We start from the raw sequence: 25,335 nt of genomic DNA on the forward strand, positions 1-25,335 counted from the left end.
AAATCGCTGCGGTGGGAGAGCTGAGGAGAAAATCAAGATATATTAATTTCTCATTTTGTACTTGGGCCAAGAGACTTTTCAATGTCTCAGCTCATGTGCTGCACCAGGGAGATAAAAGTAGGAGTTCATCAGACTTTCCCAGTGCTTTGTATTTCCACATTGCTCCTGAAAAACCACCCTTTTTAGCACTGACCAGAGTGTAATGTTTTTGTCAGTTTAGCATAATAAAGCTGTCAACACACCCTGTGATCTTGCCAATATTAGCAAATTTCTCTTTTCAGATTTTGTTCTGTTTGGGGGACAGAGCTTTTGTTGAATTGCTTCTTGCCTGGCAGGTTGAGATTAGGAAACTTGCTACCAATTACAATATCTGAAACCTCCACCTGATTGACAGCCCGGGCTGGAGTGTTGGATTTAATGCTCTGCCTCCATATCTTGCTCAGCCACAATCATTGTTCTGAACAATTGGGTCTCAGCCTTGATTTCATTTTTTTTTCCTCCTCATAATCTTTTATTTACCATTTCTGACTAAGTAGCTAAGATGTTTATTATTAAACACACACCTCAGCCATGTGTTTTTCCCCGAAGCGCACCAAAAATGCAGTTTCATGTTCACCATGAAAAATACCTGGTTCAGTCTCATTTTTCACTATCACATAGCCAATCAATAGCAAGGCTGAAATGTTGCTTAATAACAAAATGAGGAGTTGTTCCACGCTGAATAGCAGGTATTGATGTTTCTCTAAATGTTTGTTTATAGATTATTTTTCCATTATGTATGTGTGTCTTTATAGAGAACAAAAAAACCCTTGATAACCAATATTCCAGGATTTCTTCCTACTGTGCACTGAAACACCTGATAACTTTTAATGTGTAACCACAATTTCATACAGGTTGTTGCAGTCTTTTTTATTTCTTCAACAAACAAGGGTTTAGGAAGACTTGATTTTTTTGTAGTTTTAGTTTGGGGAAAAAGATGACTTAATACCATGTTTTTGTTTTGGAAGAATTAGCACAAGTCTGAGGGGTGATGGTATCTGGATGGAAACTGACAATTCAGAGCCCTGGAGCTGGGATGTGTTTATAGAATCACCGGATAATTTGGGTTGGAAGGGACCTTAAAGGTCATCCAGCTCCACCCCCTGCCACGGGCAGGGACACCTTCCACTATCCCAGGGTGCTCCAAACCATCTGGGAATGCCCAGACTGGAGAAGGGAAGGATCCAGGGAGAGCTCCGAGCTCCTTGCAGGGCCTAAAGGGGCTCCAGGAGAGCTGCAGAGGGACTGGGGCCAAGGCCTGGAGGGACAGGAGCCAGGGAATGGCTTCCCAGTGCCAGAGGGCAGGGCTGGATGGGAGATTGGCAATTGGGAATTGCTGGCTGGGTGGGCTGGAATTCCCAGAGCAGCTGTGGCTGCCCCTGGATCCTTGGGAGTGTCCGAGGCCAGGCTGGACATTGGGGCTTGGAGCAGCCTGGGACAGTGGAATCCCAGTGAGGCCAAGTTTATCCAGCACCACTCACTTTTTGCATCCAACATTCCAGCATTGCCTCAGCCCCCCTTGGTGACCATGGGGTTTTTTGGGTGTTGCTTCATCTGCTCTTTTCCCCTTCCCCATCTTACCGAGCAGAAGAAAAAACTGTCACGAGAGGAAAATGTTTTAAATAGGCAAAAAGGAACAAACTGAAGGAATTTGTCATTTGAATGTTCAAAGCTGTGTTTATCGCTTTGCATAGGATATGGCAAAATGTTTCAACATATGGGGAGTTAATGAATAAGCAGCTTTCGCTTCACCCGGGTCTGTTCCCTCCTCCCACCATCTCCCCAGCACAGGTTGAAGTTTGGGAACAAATACTGAGCTAAGTTAACTCTGTATTAAAGGAACCTTCAGGGAGGTGCTTTGCAGGATTTCTTTGTTGAGGTAACAGGATCAGAAATTATTACAACTCTAAATTGAAGTGACCATTCTCCTGTGCTTGCCCTGCTGAGGGACCTCAAATCCTGGGGCAGCCCGGGGCCCCTCAGGAGGAGGACACTGAGGGGCTGGAGCGTGTCCAGAGAAGGGAACGGAGCTGGGAAGGGGCTGGAGCAGCTGAGGGAGCTGGAAAGGGGCTCAGGCTGGAGCAAAGGAGGCTCCGGGGGGACCTTGTGGCTCTGCACAAGTCCCTGACAGGAGGGGGCAGCCGGGGGGGTCGGGCTCTGCTGCCAGGGAACAGGGACAGGAGAGAGGGAACGGCCTCAGGCTGGGCCTGGGGAGGGGCAGGCTGGATATCGCGAAAATTCCTTCAAGGAAAGGGCTGTCCAGCCTGGTAGTGGTGGAGTCCCCATTCCTGGAGGGGTTTCAAATCCCTGTGGATGTGGCTCTTGGGGACATGGGAGCAGTGGTGGCCTTGGCAGTGCTGGGGAATGGTTAGACTCGATGATCTCAGGGCTTTTCCAACCTAAATGATTTTATGATTAGAGGAAAACAGACACTTTTTGCCTCAGCATTAACAAGTAATTATTCTCATTAGAAAGCAGCGATGTTTATGAGAAATGATGCCTTTTTTTTTTTTTTTTTTGGTAAATGATCCTGTAAACCCAATGGCTGCAATCATGGAATCACAGGAATAATCTTCCCGAGGACTCGCTGCCTTCATTTGCACTGCTGTCACTCTGAGTGATATTTTAATTCTTCCTGCCCCTAAAAATAGTCCAGAGCCATAACTGATAGATAAATTAGAGAATCCCCAGGAAGTGCTGCTGAATGGCTCTGTTTGCCAGCACAATAAATGTAGAAGGCAATAAATGTCCTCTTACATCAGGAGGAGGCGTGTAATGAATAAATGATGGGAAAAGGAATTTTGAAAATAAATGATCAATCCAACCTAAGTTGAAAAACAGTTTATTAATAACTTGGCCTTCAGTGGGAGAGAGGGATCTCTGCAGCCAGAGATGGACCACTGACATCTGGCAGCAATGGATTTTTGGGAAGTTGATTCAGGTTTATGAGCAATAAGCTGTGATTTAGACCCGGCTTTTTCCGTATGAGTTTTGCTGGTTCACCTTTGTGTTACAGGAAACAAGAAGACAGTGGATTTAATTCTTGTTTCTGTAGTGTAAGCGCAGAGGATGCTGGGTTTGGGGAAAGCTTTGTGTAAAGCAAACCAGCTCCCACAATACCTGAGGAAATCTGGGCTCTGCACCACGCCCTGCTCTGGGTGTAGCATTTCTTCACCTCATTTTATTGTGCTTTTCATGTGCGGGAGGTCAAGCCCTGCCCAGGAGCAGCTGTGTCCAGTGGCAACATCCTTAAAATCAGGGAGAGTCTGGCCACAGTGGGAGCTGGACCGAAATCCTGGGATGTGACCCCACTGCAGAGAGAAAAGAGCTGTACCGGCTTTTTCTGACATTACTTGTGGCACAGATCCAGCTTTGGCCAGGCTTTGCCACAGGAATGAAAGTTTAAGTAAAGGTTTTTCTTCTGCATTTAGAATTCAGTACAGAAAGGCAAAATTCTGTATTTTTCTGTGCTCTGTGAAACTCCCCCAAAACTAAACCAGTAGATTTCAAACGGAGAGAAGGAAGTCTAATTGAAGATGACCAGAGGGAGTTGTAGGAAGAAAACGGGAGAAAATAGGAGAGGTGAGAGAAAATCAGAGTAGTGGACTTTGTGAAGAGCCTGGTGACAACTTCGTTGCAGCCAAATTTTTGCTTTAAAGAGCAAAACCAATTGGTCTTGGGCACTGCAAGTTTCCTTTAAAATCCCTGACCCCCTGTGAATCAGGAGAGAAGAGGTGGCATCGAGTTTCTGTATTTGTGAGATCCTCCTAGAAAAATAATGTGTCATTTTCACACTAATCCTTCCAGGGTGGAAGTTTCTTCTCTTTTTTATGTGGTCTGTTTTCCACCCTGTTTGTGGGTTCTGTGTCTGCCACCAGCTTGGTATGAACTAGACCCAGCTCTGCTGGGCTGAGCTCGTTGTTGCTCTTGGTTTTAATTAGGATTTTGACACAGCAGAAGTGGATGAACCCTCAGAGGTGGGACTGGGGATAGAAATGCTGCTGCTGGTGGCATGTTGAGCCCCTTCAGCGTGTCGGGGAGAAATGAAAGTTCCCCCACCTCACTCCTTTGGAAGCAGAAAGCATTTTCCTACCTGAGAGCTGGGACTTTTCAATGCAGATCTATTCACATGCATATTGCTGTGCCTCAAAAGGCCTTTCCCTTTGAAACAGGGGAGGAAAATCATGTGTTTGAAACCAGGAGATACTCTCCTGCCACTTTAGAAATCTTTATTTTTTCCCTGCATGTCAGGGAATTTAACCCTTTGTAGGCCATAATCACTCAGGAAATTTATGCTCAGGAAAATACCAAAGCAGATCTGTGCTAATTAGGAAACAAATCCAAATGAACCACAGCAGAGGAGTTCAAACATTTTCCTGATTCTCAGAAGAGAATTAGAATTGTTTAAATGTCTTACCTTAATAAGGTAAGACTGTTTTTCATATCCGGTACCACTTTAATCCAGTTCACAGATTTTTTTCCTGCAATAAAAATTATTCTCTATATAAATTGATACATTCAACTTAAAGCCCAAAGAAGATATTCCCTGTTTCCCATAGGCTGCAACAATAATACAGAATATTTTCTGGTGTTTTTTGATGCCATATGTGTTTTTAAAAGCACTGCAGATAATTTCTGTTCCGTGCCAGCTCCGATGTCTGTTCATGCCAAGCTTCTTGTGGATTTCAGGAGTTCAGAGAATCATGGAATCAGAATGGTTTGGGTTGGAAAAGACCTTAAAGCCCATCCAGTTCCAATCCCAGGGGCACCTCCCACTGTCCCAGGATGCTCCAAGCCCCAATGTCCAGCCTGGCTTTGGACACTCCCAGGGATCCAGGGACAGCCACAGCTGCTCTGGGAATTCCATTCCAGGGCCTCACTGGAACTACTTCTGTTTCATCTCTTGGGAAATTCACCATTTTTTCACTGCCTCACTTTCTCCAGGCAAGAGGAAAGCAGTGGAATCATCCAGATATTGAGTGAATTCCCTGATAAATTCTCTAGAAGGAGGCAGCACACAATTCATTATCCTGAGACATGGGTTAAAACGTGCAGTCGTTTCCTTCCACCATTTTTATTCAGCAATGTGTGAGAGCATTCATTTTGAATGACTATTTACTCATTTCTGGCACTCCTTGTCTAACATGTTTGCATCCTACTTCCCTTTTTGGATCAGATTCCAACTTTTAAGATGGGGAATTGTTGTTTTTCGTATTGGGCAGCTCCCATTTCACGTGGATTTGCCGTGCAGTGCAGTGAAACAGCAGAATGCAGGTTACAAAACTGAATATTAGGGACTGTTGTAGGTGGTACTGAAATATCTCATGCATCAGTTTTCAGCAAACCCTACTTGGTGGGATTTGCAGCAGCGTTAGGGGCTGGATGTGTGTGTGGCTTTTTGGGATTACAACAGTAATATGGAGATTTTTCCTCCTTTTCTCATTCCCATCTCCTGCTGGGTTTCAGTTTCGAGAGCTTTGCATTCAGCAGGTGACGCTGGAAGGGAGCACAACACACCAAAAAATGCTTTTTGGAAGCTCTGGGTTGTTCTGTAAAGAGTAAGAGGGGAGGGAATTCTGCCCCTGTGCCCCTCTCAGGTGAGAGCCCACCTGCAGAGCTGCCCCAGCCCTGGGGACACAGCAGCAGGACCTGGAGCTGCTGGAGAGAGTCCAGAGAGGCCCCGGAGCTGCTCCCAGGGATGGAGCCCCTCTGCTCTGGAGCCAGGCTGGGAGAGCTGGGAATGTTCCCCTGGAGAAGGGAAGGATCCAGGGAGAGCTGAGAGCCCCTTGCAGGGCCTAAAGGGGCTCCAGGAGAGCTGCAGAGGGACTGGGGCCAAGGCATGGAGGGACAGGAGGCAGGGAATGGCTTCCCAGTGCCAGAGGGCAGGGCTGGGTGGGAGATTGGGAATTGGGAATTGCTGGCTGGGAGGGTGGGGAGGGGCTGGAATGGAATTCCCAGAGCAGCTGGGGCTGCCCCTGGATCCCTGGCAGTGCCCAAGGCCAGGCTGGACATTGGGGCGTGGAGCAGCCTGGGACAGTGGGAGGTGTCCCTGGACGTGGCAGGGGTGGAATGAGATGAGCTTAAATGTCTCTTCCAACCCAAACTATTCTGTGATTCTTTAAGAAGAAAATCAAAGATGTTTTGGAATAAGAGAAGAGCCCCAGTGTGAAATCAGAGCTGTTTTCCAGGGAATGCCATTCCCTGTGTGCCAGAGCTCAGAGCTCTGTCTGTCCTTACTCAGTGCAGTTCCCTGTAGCTGAAGCTGTTCCATTTGCTGTGTTTATATGAAAAACTATTGATATCTTTTCTCTCTTGTCCCTCTAATTCCACTGAATAGGTGCAATATTTTTTTATTTAACTCTTCCCAATAATTCCTTGCCAGCCAAACACGCCCCGTGGAACAAATCCAGCCCAGACTGTATTCATTGCACCTTTCAAACAGCTTTTGTGAGCCTCCTTCCTTCTTAAGAGTTTCTGCTGCTACTGTCACTTAATTTTTTGGAAACTTTCTTTAATTATATGTTTAAAATAATGTGCAGAATGCTGATGATTTGAGAATCTCTTGTGACTGAGCAGGCAGGAGTTTTTCAGTGGGATCTCAACTGAGCAAAACAAAATAATGCTGTGTATAGGTGAGATGAGTTATTGGATAATAGTAGAGGTTGGACTTCCTTTTGTTAGCAAATCTGCAGAAATTGGGGTTTTTTAAAGGCTTTTTAAAAAGCAGAAAATGACCCTTTTAAATTCAGAAAACATCAATGAATTTTTTTCTTTGAATCGTTGCCTTGAACTGACAAGAGATTATTTCAGGTACTTGTAAAATTGAAAGAACTTAATGAAAAACTGAAAAATCCTTACGAGACCTGTGCTTTTATATTGGAAAAATCAAGTGTAAAATGCTCTGTGTGTTTGTACCGTGCAGTGTGTGGGATGTTTTCGAAGTGGGACTTTTACCAGTTGTTGACAGAAAAGGATTTGGTGACAGTGTTTGAGAGGACATTTGATGTCTTTTTACTTGAGTAGCTGATGCAATTAAAAGTTTTCAGACACACTAACCTCTTTTTATGTGACTGAGTTTCCTGGAAGTGTTTTGCCCAGGCTTTAAGAATTTGAAGACAGAATAACTGGAAAATTTCAGGGTGCAGGTGGCATAAATAAAACTCCTGCTGGCAGGAATTCCTGGCCCTGCACAGGACAACCCCAAAAAACCCACCCTGTGCCTGAGAGTGTTGTCCCTATGAGGTAATTCCAGATTTTATAGTAACAAAAGGGATGTTTTTCCTGTAGCTGCCCAGATCAAAGGTGTGGGAGCTTTTTAGAGTCACTTTGGTTCTTTGGAGGGAGAAAGAGGAGAAAAAATATTGATTATATCAAGTTCATCCTCAATGCTCCCATACTTTATAAAGTAAAATACAAAAATCCAAACCTACAGGTATTTCCATGTATTCTCAGACAGCTGGGTAATCGATACAGAGATGGAATTTATCCAGCTGGACCTGTTGCTGTGAGGAATGAAGGAGAATTATAAATGATTGTGGTTGTGTGTGCCCATCCAGTCCCACCCCTGCCATGGGCAGGGACACCTCCCACTATCCCAGGTTGCTCCAAGCCCTGTCCAGCCTGGCCTGGGATACTTCCAGGGGTGAATCCCATCCAAAAAAAACAAATTCCACGATGGGCACAGGGGTTGGCAGACCCTTTCTAACCCTACGCAGGGAAATGTTGAGTTCAGAGATTTTACCAAAATAAATGGCCGTGATAGGGGGACAATGTAGGTGACACAAAATGCATTCACAAAAACAACTGAAAGTCTGTTCAGGCCAGTGAGGGAAAAGGTGGAATGTCTGTCTGTGGATGCCTGGGGAAATGGAGGTGTGCAGCACAAGGGATCACTTGGAATGGGAAGGAAAAATAAGGGCTCCAGTGGAAAACAATCCATCTGTAGGAGGGAGCATCCCCCAAATACCTGCGGGATGGCTGAAGTGCAGAATAACAGCTCTGGCTTCAACAATGCACTGCAGGAGGGAGCTGGAAATGGGCAGTGAGAATAAACAGAACCCATGAGGAATGCAGGAAAAAGGAGCCCAGGAAATAGTGGGAATCATCTTCAGAGGTCACAGAACATAGTTACAAATTCAGAATGCTTGTAGGAATCTGTTTGAATTATTTGGCCTCGTGTGTCATCCAGCTGTAGGAATTCTGTGGGTTTTGCCTTATTAAGAGCAGTGCAGTGACTTTTTAAACTTCCAGATCAATGTGTTTGGTGCTAATAATTCCACTGTGCCATGCTTTCGTTTTCTTAGGTCCTGGAATTTATCTGAGGAGGTTTTTAGGGAGAGCCCACCTGTCTGAGTTGTGGCTGCTTTTCCTTCACGAGGCAGCTTCCGAGCACAATGGGTCTGCTGGGATCCACTCTTGGAAGAGCACTGAGAAATTCTCCCATTACTTTGATTTAAACGTGCTCAGAGCTCGTTTCCTTTCTTGCTTCACTAAATATGAGCAGAGTTCTCCACCTAATATGAGTGTAAAATGTGATTTTCTTGGATTCAGGTGCTTATCAGTCATCCAAACAAATACCTACATTGTTTTTCACCAGGGGTTTTTTATATTCTCAGTGGTTTTTGTTGTACCAGTGCTGATACCTCCTCACTGCTCTCACCTGGTGTTCAAAGCAGCTGCCAGAGACCATCCTTGAAGTTCTTCAGTTGCTTCACCATCACCAAAACCTGTTATTGATATGTAGATTCTTACATTTTGGCTTTTGTTGTAGCAGCATCAGCTGTCAGTCAGTTGGTATCAGATTTTCTGCCTTTTCTTGTGGCTGTTTTCACCTGGATCATGAACTTGGCACAGTAAAAAATCTGCTGTCCGTATTCACCCCCTCTTTGCTCTCCTGCTAATCCCAATCATCAAAATACCACCTGACGGTGACACCAAAATTCAGAGTATTTGTGGCAGCAACATTCAGAGAAGTCTGTTGCTCGGACCAAATGCAAATATTAAAGTGGTTTTGGGTATTGAACTCATCCTGTTTGGGTACTGCAGCTCATAATTCCACAAAATGAGGATTTGGTAGGATTGATCAAACTGCTTCCTGAGGGAAGTTCCCACAAATATCAGCTGGAAAAACCAGACAAAACTTTTTAAAGCATCGAGAGAGAGACAGCAGCACAAGCCTGTGCCATGACACTGTTGCCAGGGCTGTTGGATTGAAAGAGACAGAATATTTTAGAATTTCTTTCAGGAACTTTATTCGTGGTCTCTCTTGGGCTGGCGTGTGAGTGTTATTTGTGCTTTTCAAAAAATGGTAATCTTGCACTCATTATGGCCCAAGGCAGCCAATCTCAGGCAGCAGTGATAGGGGAGATCTAATAAACAGAGCTAAACCCAGCTATTTTCCATTGATTTGAAAGAAGACAGAGCTAATCTGTGATTCTTTCTGTTGGGCTGCTGCCACAAGATGAATTTCACCTCCAGCTGCAGAGCAGATTGCACATCTACAAGGCAAAAGAGATTTTCACCCTGATAGCAGATCCAAATTTCCATATATATGGAGTTGTTAAGACTGCAAGGGGCCTTGGGAGGTCCAGGCACCTGCTCAGAGCAGCATCAGCACCGACGCTGAGCAGATGGGTGAGGGCTTTGTGGAATTGTTGGGGACCTCCGAGGCTGCAGATACCACAGCCTCTTAGGATCCCTGTCCCTTTGCTCTCCGTGGAGGGAGGTACTTGTTTGACCACTCCATGGGACCTCTGCCTCTGGTCAAAATGAGTTGGAAACAAGTGGTGGTTAAAGGGATTTTCCCAGATTTTCTCAGAGTTTGAGACTTCCTCTTAAAATCATGGCTGCTGTAGACCGTGGAAGAACTTCCCTGGACTTAGCGCTGTCTCTGCTAAAAGTTTTGCCAAAACAGCTCTGTGAGTGACCTCAGATTGTCTTGCCTTGAGTTTCCAACACCTCAGGACTTTGTGGGAGTCGTTCATGCAGGATGAGCTGAGCTGTGCAGGAAGGGAGTAGGAGATTTAGGCTGAACTGACTTTCTGCTGCTGTATTTTGAAATGAAATGTGCAGAATGGACAGCTCTGGACCTTGGAATAAAACACTGGAATATCCCTGGAAGTCACAGCCATTCCTGGATAGGACCCTTGGGTAGTGGGAGGTGTCCCTGCCCACAGCACGGGGTTGGAACTGGATAATCTTGAAGGTCCCTTCAATCCCAAACCATTCCAGGATTTTAGGATTCGTGCTGATCATGGTTTGCCTGTGAGCTGCTGTAGCTCCCTGTGGTGTGGTTTTTGCTTTGCATAAGTGGCCCATTGGACCAGTATTTAAGAATTAATTCCATAAAAGCAACCAACGACAGAAATTTAAAATCCTTATTCCTGTGCTGCCGTTTGTACCTGATGCCACCAACAGAAGGGATTTCCCAACTTACATTTCCTGGGCATCACCCCTGGCAGCAGCAACTCCCATTCCCGTGTGCCTCAAAGATGTACCATGTTCCTTTTGGGGGGCAAAGCCTGCTTTAGGTCGTGGAGAAATAACCCCATTGGTTCCTGAGGGAGAACATAATTTAAAACACAGAATAGTGGCTTTTTTTAAAAAACCTTAAAACAGGGCTGAGCTGAGAAGGAAAATTGTAAATGGGAATGATTTGAATGAGGCTTCTTGTCATCAGGAGGGGCCATAAATACAGTTGTGCATTTTCAGGTGCGTCTCTAAGCCTGAGCACATTTGTATTAACACCAGGACTACAATTACATGCAGATTAGCTGCTTGGCTGAATAGCTGTAAGAACTTTGAATAGAATTGTCCTTTTCACAAAGGTTTTCATTTTCTTTGGCAGCTCTGAGTGTTAACAAATTAGAGATCGATGTTCTAGCAGGGCAGAAAAGTGAAGTGAGGCATGGCTGGGGAGAAACTTCAGAGCCATTAATAGTTGCAGTTAAAGGCATTAGTTAGTGGTGCCTGAAAAACAGAGTTGGAAATTCAGAAGAAAAGGTCAAAAATCACTCTCTTTCCCCCCATTTTCTGCTGATAACTGAGTTAAGTATTTTACCCCGCATGCTGCACACTGAATATCTTTGACAAGCACCCATCATGGAATCAAGCAATCACTGATGGGAAGTGAATTTTCTTCCTGCAGGGCGTTTGCCAGGCACAGCACGTGTCGTGGAATCACAGATTGGTTTGGGACCTTAAACACCGTCTCATTCCAACCTGCCATGGGCAGGGACACCTTCCAGGGGTTTTTTTGGGTGGGTTTGTGGCATTTGCAGCACATTTGGATACCTTTGGGGTTTTATCTCTCTGTAGGAGCAGGTACTGGGTGGTTTTGGGGGTCCCAAATCCTCCTTCCAGTCCATAACAGTTCAGGCGTCTCTTCTGTCAGAGGGACAGCTTGGTCCTGACGCAGCTTCTTCCAGGCCACAAGGGACAGATGAGGTTTTATAAAGGCAGAAGAGAGGGAATTGCACTTGAATTTGAAATAGGCAGCTCTAGGCAAGCACCACCAAAATCCTGATGATTTGCTTTAGCCTTAACTCCCTTATCTGTGTGTCCTCTGCAGGTTTAGTCCAGCATCCCAGCTTGCTTCCTTTGCTGCATTTTTTTTCTGTGGGGCTTCTCTTTCAGTTTGAATTCCTTCTCCCTGCCTTGCAGCTACTTCTCCCGCTTACTGCACATAAAAAAAAATTTCTCCTCTGCTGCAAAAGCTCATCCCCTGCTCTGTTCATTCATCTTTAGTCCCTGAGTTGTCCTAAATTGTGGTGGAAGGGATTTCTTAGGTCCTTTTCCAAAGGCACCTTTTATGCTGTAGTTAAGGATTGGAAAACTGGTTTGCTTTGGGCAGCAACCATTTTTTTAAGGAAAGATGCTCCGTTTGAATAGATTTCATAAAAACCCAATTTTCAGCCCTGTGACAGATCCAGAGAACTTTCTCATCCATCCAGTGAGTCCTAATGACAGCCCCAGTGAGGGCAGTGAGCCCCCTCATTACGAAGGAGCTCATAATATGATTTTAAAACAAGAGTAGAAGTCTTAAGTGTTCTGTAGAATCCCTGAGTGTGGATTTGGACATCCTTAGTTTCATCTCTGGAATAAAAACTGCAGCAATGGACTGAGTAGGGCAGCTGGATCAAATGAGAGCAGTCAGAACTTGTATAAAAAATAACTTATCTAAAAATTCAAGCACAGGCCTGATCTGCTGACATTTCAGAAGAGATTCCCTCATCCATAGATCACTGGGAGGCAGAATGAAGATGCAGCCTTACTTGGGAAGCTGTCTGATGTTAAATGCTTGCTTTTCCATAGCTTGTTAAAATCAATTCAGAGACAAACAGAGGCATTAAATTCGAATGCAAATGCCATCGGAATGGTCATATTTATAAAGCTGTAATTTAATGTGACTTGGAACTGGGGTGTAGGCACAGAACAGTTGATGGTTTTATTCTCTTTTTGTTCTTTCTTCTCCCCTAATTCCTCCTGTCCTTGTTCACTTGGTGGCGCTTTCAAAGATGAAACATGACTGGATGTTTCTAAGTTTATTTCTTCTAATCTTGCCTTTTCCTCTGTAGCCCAGAGGAGACCCCAGAGCTGCTCGAGGGCTGGAGCCCCTCTGCTCTGGAGCCAGGCTGGGAGAGCTGGGGGTGCTCACCTGGAGAAGGGAAGGCTCCAGGGAGAGCTGAGAGCCCCTTGCAGGGCCTAAAGGGGCTCCAGGAGAGCTGCAGAGGGACTGGGGCCAAGGCATGGAGGGACAGGAGCCAGGGAATGGCTTCCCAGTGCCAGAGGGCAGGGCTGGGTGGGAGATTGGGAATTGGGAATTGCTGGCTGGGAGGGTGGGGAGGGGCTGGAATGGAATTCCCAGAGCAGCTGGGGCTGCCCCTGGATCCCTGGCAGTGTCCAAGGCCAGGCTGGACATTGGGGCTTGGAGCAGCCTGGTCAGTCTTGAATTTGGACTAAAATCAGTGAAACAACTTCATTGTGGCTTTGGAAATCTCTTCTCTTGAGGCCATTCAGATCTCAGGCTCTGTGTCAACAGGATGATTAAAACAAAATGCTTCCTATTACCCACAAATGGCTTTGTTAGAGATACTGAGATGAAATGGCCACAAGTACAATTAAGGGAGAAAAGAAGCTTAACTGCAGCAGAAATGGATTTAAAAGAGGCACAGAAAACTTCCCAATTTGCCTTTCAGGGAACAGGATAATCTTTGCCTGCCGATGCTTTGAGTCTTTCTGTGGGGGAGGATGAGAAGGAAGAAGTCTTTAAATTAAAAATTCTCCCCTGATTCTCAAAGGTGCCAAACAGCCCAAGCCCTTCGTTCCTTTGGTGGGTGGAGCAGGTGCTGAGCTGAGCTGGAGTCAAGCTGGGCTCATTTTTGTCTTTCACAGCACTAACTTGAAGCAAAAGGGCAGATTTGTCTCTGTTGTATGCAAGTCAAATGTCTTTTTTTTCTTTGTCAAATCAACTCTTAACTACGTAACTATTAAATTTAATTTAAAAAATTAAATAGATTGCATGAATGTTACTCTCATAATGAATTTCTTCAGGGCTTTAAGAGCCAGGGGGCTTAAAAGCAAGAATTCAGTGCCAAAATAAGTCGTGGTCTGTCTGCAGCAGAAACAGCTTCGCCACATTTTTAATAAAATGGTGCATATAGGTGAAGTAGCTCTGGTGAAATTAAATGAGGGATCTCAAGTTCTCCTTGTTCTTTTGATAATCTTTTATCAGCTTGCATGACACAGGATCTCTCAGAACTTTACCTGGCTGCAAATCTGAAGATTTTCAGCCCAGAGTGAAACGTGTACTCGTGCTTTGAGGTCCCCCATGCAGACAAAACAGTGACCTTGTGAGGGGCTCCAGGAATTTATTTTCTTACACAGACCTTTGAAATCAGAGCTGTCGAGAGAAATAATTCTCCTCTTATTCCTCCAGCTTTAAAAAGCTGCTCCCACTTTCACTCAGGGAAAATTATTTCAGTGGCAAACGTGGTGAAAACACTTTTCACCCGTGGTTAGATCTCATTTTGCTCTTCGTGACTTATGGCATTATTTGTATTTTCTGTGGCTCTGTGTATGTGTCAGGGAAAATTGGATGGATTTACAATGAAAATTGAAATTCTCTTTAACTTCTCTTTCAGCCTCTGTTTCTCTCAGTTCACTCTGGAGGTGGTTCTGGAAAAGGCACCACTTGTTACTCAATTTTACTGCAATATGTTCATTACCTTTGGGCCAAAACCACTGGATTTGGGTTGGAAGGGGACTTTAAACTCATCCAGTTCCACCCCTGCCATGGCAGGGACACCTTCCACTATCCCAGGGTGCTCCAAGCCGCATCCAGCCTGGCCTTGGACACTTCCAAGGATGAAGATAATAAATATATGCCTTTATCTGGAGATGAGGAAATGATGTTACGGCACCATTTTTAATCTGCATTTAGGGAAATGACCACTGCACTTTTATCTGGAGGATTAGGGAGGACTGGGAAAATGAAACTTCATCTCTGGATTACAGAGAGTTTATCTCTAAAAGAGAATCTGAGTGAATTTCAAAGGAAGGCCTGAGCCAACAAACAGCACACTTCATCTAAGATAACAAATGATTTCTTGATAGCTTGTAGGATTGAAACTTGTGGGCATACATAGCAGCTCAGTTGATCACTTGAACTGCAATTAAAAAGCAGAACAAGTACACCCTCAATATTGTTTTTATGTCAGAAATGCTCCTTCATGCTTGAAAATGATAAAAAATTGCAATCGATCCTTACAACTGTTCTGTTCATCTTTATTGACCGGGCCAAAGAAAGATAAATGGCAGCTTAAATAAGATTCTAGTCCGTGTTGGCCTGGGAGGGGACAGGGGGTGATGGAGAGCGATTCATCATCTCAGCCCTGCCCTGGCCACGCTCGCCCTGCCACCCGTCGCGGGCTCATCCCGGCCCTATCGATCCCATCCCATCCCAACAAGCTGGGTCTGGCTGTCATTGGGCAGCTGGGATTGCTGCATGCCAGGGGGTCACTGGTGTGAGGAGAATTTCACTTCCATTTGCTCGCCGGCCAACGATGATTTATGAAAAAATAAATGACCGCCGGTGCCGTGCGTGGAAACCTCGGTTTTGGTGCAAATGAGTGATTAGGTGTGGGGCTGGCAGTGGGGAGTGCAGCAGAGCTCTGAGCTCCTGCTGATCCAGGCCTGACCTTTGCCTGCAGCACCTCTTGCCCAATTTGTTATCATTTGTGAGAAAATAGGAGCCCTGCAATACAATTTTACCCCTGTCTGGAGCTGGCATTTTATTCACTGATTTCGGTACATTTCAGGATTATCATTCACAAGGAGAGAGCTTGGAAGAATGTTTTTCTTTGCCTTTTTTCTGTAGTTGGTGCTGCTTCTTTTGGAATTTCGGGAAGTGTTTTTGCAGGAGTGAGACCAGCACTGCTCATAAGATGATAAATATTCCTCAGGACATGTTTACTCCCCCAGTGACCACAGACCTGTGTCATCTGGGACTTTTGTGGAAGACTGATCTCTCCACTTCCAGGCTTTTCCACTTTTTTCCTCCTAAAAATGTTTCCATCATTTTGCTTTTTCATACATCAGTGTCTTAAGCTAAACTGCTTTGTTTTACACCAAATTGGAATGATGCTTCCCGTGGACTGGATCGTGGCATCCATGTGTGTTATGGAATCATGGAATGGTTTGGATTGGAAGGGACCTTAAAGCCCATCCAGTCCCACCCCTGCCATGGACAGGGACACCTCCCACTGTCCCAGGCTGCTCCAGCCCCAATGTCCAGCCTGGCCTTGGACACTGCCAGGGATCCAGGGGCAGCCCCAGCTGCTCTGGGAATTCCATTCCAGGGCCTCCCCACCCTCCCAGCCAGGAATTCCTTCCCAATATCTCATCTAAATTTCACTTTTCCAGTAGGAAGCCATTCCCTGGCTCCTGTCCCTCCAGGCCTTGTCCCCAGTCCCTCTGCAGCTCTCCTGGAGCCCCTTTAGGCTTGGAAGTGGCTCTGAGCTCTCCCAGAACCTTCTCCAGGGTGAACATTCCCAGCTCTCCCAGCCCGACATATGTTAAATATTTGAAAGATGCAAAATCAATATTGAGGCATCAGTAACTCCAAACCGTGGGATAAAGTCCCAGGTTGTTAAAATAAGGATTCAGCTGGTTTTGATGCAATCTCCCAGTGTGGGATTGTCAGGATTTTGTTGCCATGTTAACATCACTCCCTGGGATGCCGATGACTCAAAGCTACACGAGAATTCTTGCAAATGCCAGCAGAACCTTTTTGCCTCTCCACGCCCTGTTTCCACCAGCATTCAGAGGAAAATGGTTTCAGAGGAGTTTTGAGCTGCTTCAACTTTGCTTTCTCCCTCCAGCTGGGCAGCCAGGTGCCTTTGGTTATTATAGCTGAGGTCCAGCTGTGCCGAGGCTATAAAAACCTCCTGAAAAATGCCACCTCTGTGTTATTGAGACATGAAGCAAAACAACATTCCAGTGATTTGTCTCAGGCTGTAGGATCTCAGGATTCTTTAGGCTGGAAAAGACCTTTGAGATCATCGAGTCCAACCATTCCCAGCACTGCCAAGGTCACCACTGCCCCCATGTCCCCACATGCCACATCCACACGGCTTTGAAACCCCTCCAGGAATGGGGACTCCAGCGCTGCCCTGGACAGCCCTTTTGGGGAAGAAATTTTCCCAGTATCCAGCCTGCCCCTGCCCTGGCCCAGCCTGAGGCCGTTCCCTCTCTCCTGTCCCTGTTCCCTGGCAGCAGAGCCCGACCCCCCCGGCTGCCCCCTCCTGTCAGGGACTTGTGCAGAGCCACAAGGTCCCCCCGGAGCCTCCTTTGCTCCAGCCTGAGCCCCTTTCCAGCTCCCTCAGCCACTCCAGCCCCTTCCCAGCTCCGTTCCCTTCCCTGGACACGCTCCAGCCCCTCCAGGCCTCTCCCAGAGCTGTCTGACCTCATGCCATCCTTGTGCTCCTCTGGAATATCCTCCCCCTTCTTCCCACAGCCAGAAACTGCCCTTGCTGTTTTCACACATAGAAAAGTTCTGTTGCTTGGTGAGCATCTCCCACCTGTGCTTTGGAAATGAATGATTTTGTAGAACCAAATCAAAGCTATCCCTGGGTTTAAGGGAGATGAAAATCAGTTCTGAAGCTGCCTGGCTTTAAAAATTAAAATTAGCAACTGATTGAAGCAACCTGGGAGTTTGGAATATTCCAGGAACTCCTTAGAGAGGCATTTTCAAGGCAAGGAGCAAAAGGGAAGGTGGAGCCATGGTTAATTTATTGTGTGACTTTGAAGCTTGGCTCGAGTGTCACCTGTGAGGCAGGGGAGGAGATGTGTGTGAGGAACACAAACAGGGCACTGCAAAGGAGTAAAGAATCTGTATTTTGATTTTAATTTCTAATGAAGAAGTTGCAGAGAGTCCAGGAGCACCTTGTGCTGAGTATGGGATTCCTACCCCGTGTCCCTTTAGGGTTTCCTCCCCAGGAGCCATTCCTTTTGCATAATCAAGAGGATGCACTTAAAAAAAAAACCACCCCCCAAAAAAAGTAATTTCTGAAACTTTGTCATTTTATGGTTAGGTTTTGAGGGTTTTTTGAAACAACTTAAATCCAAATTAGCTTTATTGACTAGATATTAGCGTGCCTGTAAATGCTGTTAACTGGAATCTGTATTTATTCTGTTTTCTTTCCAGAGTGCCCAGTTCTACAAAGTCACCACTGAGCAATACCAAAAAGCTGCTGATGAAGTCTCAGCTCGGTTCAAGTGAGTCTGTTCTCCTGTTTTTTTCCTGGCAGCTGCGTGAGTTCTGTCCACATCAAAATGCACAATAATTCCCCTTTCCTCCCTCACAGATCCTATCAGTCCCTCTGGCTGTTAAAAGGAGGGAATTTGGGAGAATTTGGAGGCCAATGTATAGGAACCATAAGCTGCAGAGAAATGGGATGCCCACTTAGTATACATTTGTTAATTTGTAGTTGATAAGAAGCATGAAAGAGTCTAAGAATAGATCCCTCTCTCTGATGGAGCCCCGAAAATGGGATTCCAGCTTTGCATCACGATCCCATCCATCCCGTGCTTGCACCATGGGAAGGATTTAAATGAGGAATTTCACTCTGCCCTCAACAGTGAAGGTCAAATTAAATAATTTTGATTAGTCCTGAAGAGAGTGAAGTGAAGATCTGGTAATTGATGGATCAAAGTGACAGTGACCCTTAGCCTTGGACTCTTCCCTTTGGGCTGCTCCATCCCTCAGGCAAGAGGTTCCATTTATCATTTTAGTGAGGACACAGAACTTTTTACAGCCTCAATTCTCTCCTCTAACCAAGAAATGCTGCAGAAAATGAATTATTCTGCCACGAGTTTTTTAGATTTGTGGAGGGATTTTCTTCTGGTTTGTGTTTTGTTTTGATTTTTGATGAGCAGGAAGAGAAAAGTCCTCTCTGAGCTGCTGGTAATGATACAAATAAAATTTTAAAGTGTAAGAAAAACACATTTTTTCTCTTAACAGCATGAATTGTTGAATATTCTCTGGTGTATATGTAAAAAATTTTGTAGTGTTTAATGGTGCAGAGTATACTGAGCACTAAATTCATCTGTCCCTTAAGCAAGAGGGACAGGACGACCATTGATCAAGGTCTGATTTAAGCATAATTCGGAGGGTTTTCCATCATGTCTGGAAATCCAGGTAGGTTGGGATAAAATTCCCACCTGGGTGTCTCCTTCCTCTGTTACAGTGGGATATTCTCAGCTTTTTAAATCAAATGATTGCCTCATTTCACTTGCATTATTCCAAAACAAGGTTTTGTTGGGATTTGAAGAGCTCTGGCTGGGTTTAGTGGTCAGAGGTGGGAGATGGGTTTGGGATTGGGATTTTCCTCCTGATACATAAATGTTTTCCTAAATAAAATAGATAAATCAAATACTTTGGGTTCCTTTCTGTACAAATGGAGCTGATTGATAGAGCAGGGGCCAGTCTTGAGCATCGAAGAAACTGAAGAAAACCATTTTAAAGGGTACAGAAATCAAGGAATATTTACTGAGGGGAATTTGGAGAGGGAATCACATTCCTAACACTCGATGAGCTTGGTCTTTTCTTAATTTTCTAGAAAGGTATAAATTGAAATCATCCATTTGACTGGTCTGTAATAGCAGTACTGCAATTGCTGTGCTGCTTTTGCACTTGAAGCCAAATTTCCTAAAATTTATTTGTAATTTTTACATCAGTGGATCCAGTATTGGTCCATTGCCTTCAAAGACAACAAAAGGAAAAAAACAGGAAATCAAAAGGTGCCTGAAATATGCACATAAATTGTGGCAGATTTGATGAAGTGCCTGAAATACCAATATTCCTTTCCAATTTAAAGGTTTTCCCTTACATAAAATCCTTTTAAACACCGTATCCTTTCATTGAAGGTTTCGATGCAGGAGATGTTATTTTATCACTGCCTCCTTCATGGAACTTGATGGATAAATGAGGAATGATTTAGTGAGACCTAAAGATGCTCCTTTGGTGTCACAGGCACTTCTCATGTGCAGTTTAATTGCACGTGAGGATTCAGAGGACAGAGGCTCCAGTGGTGTTTAAAGAGTTGTTTAATTGGCTGTAAAAGAAGAATTAAGTAAGGTTGAGCTGCTAAATTTTGTTAATGCATAAAGCCATGTGCTGCCTGTGATTTCAGGTTCCAAGTGCAAGATTAATGGATCTAATTGTGGGGTTATTAGCAAATAGTCTGACTTTATTTTAGGCATGTCTAGAATTAGGGACCAAGTTTTAGTGATAGAACTTGAATTTCTTCCACTTTTTAAGCTGCATCACTTCCAAGAGCAAGAAGTGGATGGTGTTGTTATATATTAAATATTTCCTGGATTTTCCTTCCTCCATTTAATCCGTGAAATTACATCAGCTGTGGCTTCATCAGTCTCTAGGGATAATTAAACCCTGTTAAAAGGGGAAAAATATAAATACCCCACGTGGATCTGGATCAGAGACCTGCAAGTCTTCAGTCTGCAGTTCCTGTTGCTGCCTGCATTAAGCTGATATTCCAAACGTCCATGAGAAATGTTTTATCCCCACGAAGGCCCTGATTCACATTGATCAAATTGGGAATTATCAAATGCTTCATCTCTTTAAGAGCCTAATTCCCATTGATCAAATCCTAAGTGAGCAGGTTCAGGCAGTTCCTGCAGTCCCCAAATCACATTAAAACAACATTACAGGGCCATGCTGCCCCTCCTAAAGCTGGAATTATGTTCCCACAGTTACATTATAACCCCAATTATTCCATTATGAAGATGGCTCTGTTATAATGAGAAGTTTACACAAGAAGAGAAGAATGCAGCATTACAGGAAGAGCCAGGCTTTGGGCAAGGATTTGAACTTTTCCTAATCAAATTCTCCCTTTGTTTTGTGGGTTTTTCCCCTTAATTTGGAGGGCTGGGAGTGGGGAATTCGGCAGCTGCGGTGGTGACATTTTATTCCCCTGTGGTGTCTCGAGCCAAGTGACATCTTCATTATTCATTTAAGAAGCAGAGAGGGCAAAGGCAGCCTAAAATAAATGTTCTTCTCTTCTGTGGGTTTTGATTTCTGGTGGTATATTTAGAATTTGTAGCTGTGCATTGGTGCTTTTTCCTAAATATTCTGCCATTCCTCTCCTGCTCTGCTGCTCTCATGGACAATGTGGAATTGCTTCTTACTGCTGGGTTTTTTTGGGAAAAACTTAATCCCCAGCTGGCCAGACTGATGGAAACCCCAAGTCCTCCATGGGGGTTGACTGATCAGTTTGGTGGTGAGGTTTTCCCCAAGAATGGAATTAATTCCCCAAAGTTTGCTTTGACACAGTTGTAATCCAGAGGATCCTTTGCATCATCTGGAAGTTTGGGGTGTTCATTGAGTCACAGATTTTTGGGGAGCTTTGTCCCTTTATTACAAACTTTTGGACATGACCCTCATTGGCAGTTCCCATAGAATGGGGGGGAATAAATGACAAATCATCAATATCATGTCTTCCTTTAATTGGGATTTCTCTATCACAAAGCCTGGTTCAATAATGTTTACTGAAAATAGAATTTAAGGCATTGTTATAATCAGAAAATCATGGAGTGGTTTGGGCTGGAAAAGACCTTAAGGATCATCCAGTTCCACCCCCTGCCATGGGCAGGGACACCTCCCACATGAAGTTCTGTTTGATGCTGAGCTGTGAATGTTTGAAATATTAGCAGTAGTTCCTTTGTGTTCTAACTGGTGTTGTTGTGAACTGTGAAGCTGAGAAGGAGTGCAGTGAAACCACAGTAAATTAATAACAGCAACACTTTGATATTCAGATATAATTGTCTCACAAAGCAGTGCTGCCAAATCTTTGGACACTGAGGGAAAAAAAGCAGGAGAGAGAGAAAATCAGCTTTTTATTGATGGTTTTGGACCGAGTCCAGGGAAGTGTGGCTTTATTTCCTTGTCCTCGTTACCCTTCTGATGTTGGGGCACATATGGTGACTTCTGAAGGGCTCTTGCACCGCCTGTAAATGAGGAATATTGATAGTTTCTTAATGCAAATATCTTCAGTCACCATCCTGCTGCACTCACATACCTCTGTAACACAGAAATCTGTGGTGCAGAGAGCCACGCAGAGAATTTGTGCTTTATTTCTGCTTGTGCAGACCCAAACTTCCCGTTTGTAGAAGTTCCTGTTGTACCTTAAATAACATCATTGATTCCCAGAACAGTTTGGGTTGGAAGGGACCTTAAATCCCATCCCATTCCAACCCCTGCCATGGGCAGGGACTCTCCCCAGACCAAGTTGCTTCAGCCCATCCAACCTGGCCCTGAATTAACATCAGCTGCTTTTAAAAACGAAAGTTAAAAGTCCAGATTATCAGTTCTTAATGAAATACTACTTTTTCAATCCTATATGAATACTATTTTTTCAATAACAGAAAATAGGAAGCTACTAAAAATCCTTGGGCAGAGCCTGGAGGCTTTGTGCCTTTAGTTAAGCGTCTTTTGCTCAGCCAAGGACAGTGAGCTCTGCACAGAAACCTCGGGAATTAATCTTTTCTCTTACAAATACAGCAAACAGGTGGTGCTTTGTCAGGAGAGAATCACTGCAGGATTGTTTGCTGATGATGCTGTTGCTGGTGGTCTCCTTGATTTTTTTCTCACGTGTTCTGTCTGGGGATGATGTCCCAAGTTACTCCTGACATCCCTTAGAGAGGTGTGAGCTGTTTGTAAATGATGCTGGGAATTAAAGAGTTAAATGCCATAACTCAGCTCAACCCCTGAGCTTTTCTTAGCAACAGAGCTACTCAAAGGTCTTATTTCTCCTTCTGCTCTTTCACCTCTTCACACACAGCTGTGCTGACACCACGAGAGTTTCTTACCGTGACTCAAGCAGAGGTGTCTGATCTCAAACACATTTCACTCCACAAGCCAAGTGTAGGTACAGTTTTCCAGCATGGAAGTGATGCTGTCACCCCTCTTAGCTTGAAACCAGTCCAGATTCTGAGCACACAGAGCTGCTTCAGGTGGGAAGAGACTTTGGAAAGAGACTTTAATAGATCTTTCCAGTCTCTTGTTTATCTTGCACATCCCAAATCCTGTTCCTTGTGAATAAACTCTTCTCTTTGCTCAGTTCTTTCACTCAGGGCTTGGCCCTCATGGATCCACCTGAGGGCTGTGAACTCACTCAAGAAATCTGTTGGACTTTCTGCTGCTTTGTTCAAGGGATTGTGCTTTGACCCAGGGACCTTAAAAATCATCTGGTTCCAGCTTAAGGAGGGGACTTGGGTGGGCAGCAGTTCCCCCTGTCTCAGTTGCTCTGCACCGATAAATAAATAAGAGAATCCTTTGGCCATTCTCCTGTTATCCTTTGGAATCTCAGAATTCCCTGAAGCCCTTTTTCAGTGTGTTTACCTGTGATTGTCACTTCAGACACGACAACTTTGGGTTCCCCTCCAGCAACGCAGATATTTAACTTTGTTCCTTTGATCAGTGCAGTCAATTAGGAGCTCAAGGGTACTCAGCAGGGCTGGATGAAATATTAATTGTGCATTTGGAGCTGGATGCAGATTCCTTCTGAGCAAAGTGGGAGCCAGGGAGCCTGGTGTAATATCTGTGTGCTTCTCTTTCACGGAGAACGGTGAGTCTGTGCAGGGGGATGTGTTTTCGTTGAAATCTCTGAGCTCTGATGTGAGATTTAAATGTGCTTGGTTGGTCAGGAAACAGGATCGAAGCTCTGTGGTTTTTGAGAGTGATATTAACTTTTAAAATCCATTATTCAAAATTTAGATAGCACATTAATGAAGAGGGTAAGTCAATTTTTTCCACGTTTGGCATAATCTTTTTTTTTTCCCCCCCTTTCTAGAAATCATGGATACATTCATTAAATCTCCCCTCGGGCTATCCCCAGTTTTTCACACAGTGAGATCCTTTACTGTCTGGAATAGAGAAAGCAATCTAAAATTAATGTTTGTAAAGCACCAAGTCAGGAGTAGGAATTTTTTTTAATTTTATAGGGATTAATACGGAAAATAAAAGATTTTCTGGGAGGGGGGACAGGTGAAGCAGGATAATTATTGTAGGATATTGTTGTGGGGGGACAACTGCAGGATAGAGTGGGATGATAACTGTGTGGGAAAATTTGCCTGTGGTGGTGGAGTTGGAACTGGAAGATCTTGATGATCTTCAGGGTCTTTTCCAAGCTGAACCATTCTGTGATTTTATGATCTGCAGGTCCTTTTCCTGTTCAGAAGATCCTTTTCCTGTTCAGGGTGGATGTGTTGGAAAGGGAAATGTGTTCCAGCACCGCTGCTCTTCTCTGTTTGCTTACAGAGAAACACGAAGTCGTTTCAAGGCTTCCCTGTGAAAGAAGCGAGTGAAACTCTGCACTCTCACCTTGGTGGCCCCCAGTAAAATCGATGGGATTCTCCTTTGGTGGGCTGGGAATCAGCCCAGTCCTGGGAAAATTGCTGGATGCCCTCGTTAGGGACAGTCCCTGCTGCCAGCTGCGGGTTTGGGAGCTGCTCCCAAGGAATGAGTGGCTCCTCCCAGTGAGTTTGGCTTTCCAGGCTCTGCCAGGGGACATCTGGCTGCCTGCTCCCTCCCAAGGTTTATTGCAAACAAGGAATAAAGCCTCTTGTTTTAATGCCTTATCCTTTGTTGGGATTTCCTCCAAACATGAGTCGCTGATTTCCCAATTACAGCGTTAAAGCCGTGAGGTTAAACCCCAGAGCAGCTCCTTTTTATTATTAATTTGTTCTGTATTTCCTAATCTTTCGTGGCTGACATTTACAAATACCTTTTCTAAGGATGTTTTTAATGAGGCCAAGCCATCCGTAGGATCAAATCCTACAAATCTCATGTGGGAGCCCACAGCAGCCAAACCTCCCTTAGGGGAAGGAGGATGTTTCCCAGAGCTGGTGGTGGGATTTTTTTAAGGAGAATTCACCTGTTCCTGGGCACAGGGTGAAGAATGAATTACCAATTATCTCTATATGTTACCACATGACATACGGTTTTCTTCTTTTTTTCATCTCCTTTCCAGTAGTGTTGGAAAATCAGGGAAGAAAATACACCACAGCCATTCTGCTTGGAGTGCACCTGAGGGAAATCCCAATCTAAAGTCAAAGCAGGCAGTAAATATGTGGGGAAATAATCTCAAATCCTGGGTTTTGTTGCAAAGTGCTGTAAAATAAGGTTTGTAAAATGAGTATTTAGGTTTCTTAAAGTGGTCAAATTGTAGAATCACAGAATGGTTTGGGTTGGGAGGGACCTTAAAGGACATCCAGTGGGGACACCTTCCACTATCCCAGATTGCTCCAAGCCCCATCCAGCCGGGCCTTGGACACTTCCAGGGAAGTGTTAAACCATCTTGATACCTCCTGGTTCACATGAGATGAGTTCAAAAGGGAAATTTTAACTGCTGGGAATAAAAATGATTCCTGGACTTGAGGATGGTGACACCTGGCAGGTGTAGTGTACCTGCCTTACCCTGTTACTAACAGGTAAAGTGGTATAAAAATCCTGAATGGCATAAAAATATTTATTTTTTTTTTCCTCTGGGAAATAGGTAAGAATTTAGGAGAACAGGTAGGTTCTAATGGGAGAGCTACACTGGCAATTGCAATTTATCTTCCAATATTGGGGTTTATTTTTCTTTTTGCTCAGGGCAGTCTAAACTGAGGTGAATCCCAACCAGATTTGGACCTTGGGTAGAAGTCAGGGTTTCAGGTGTCCCATCAGGTCTGGAATTTCCAACAACTTTTTTATCTTCCGACACCCACCCAGCATTA

The 25,335-nt window shown here is 44.6% G+C and overlaps 1 protein-coding gene across 1 annotated transcript in view; it reads left to right on the plus strand.

Annotated features, from left to right (window-relative positions):
* The window catches only part of LOC121673437 (MICOS complex subunit MIC19-like), a 48,221-nt gene that overhangs the window by 8,024 nt on the left and 14,862 nt on the right, over positions 1–25,335 (plus strand). The window contains exon 3 of the mRNA XM_042046730.1: positions 17,744–17,814. Coding sequence (XP_041902664.1) covers positions 17,744–17,814 — 71 coding nt within the window. The remainder of the gene's footprint in view (positions 1–17,743; positions 17,815–25,335) is intronic.

This window comes from Corvus kubaryi, unplaced genomic scaffold (genome assembly GCF_017639235.1).
Source record: "Corvus kubaryi isolate FWS band 111438036 unplaced genomic scaffold, C.kubaryi_AGA036_p1.0 65433, whole genome shotgun sequence".
Lineage (NCBI taxonomy): Eukaryota > Metazoa > Chordata > Aves > Passeriformes > Corvidae > Corvus > Corvus kubaryi.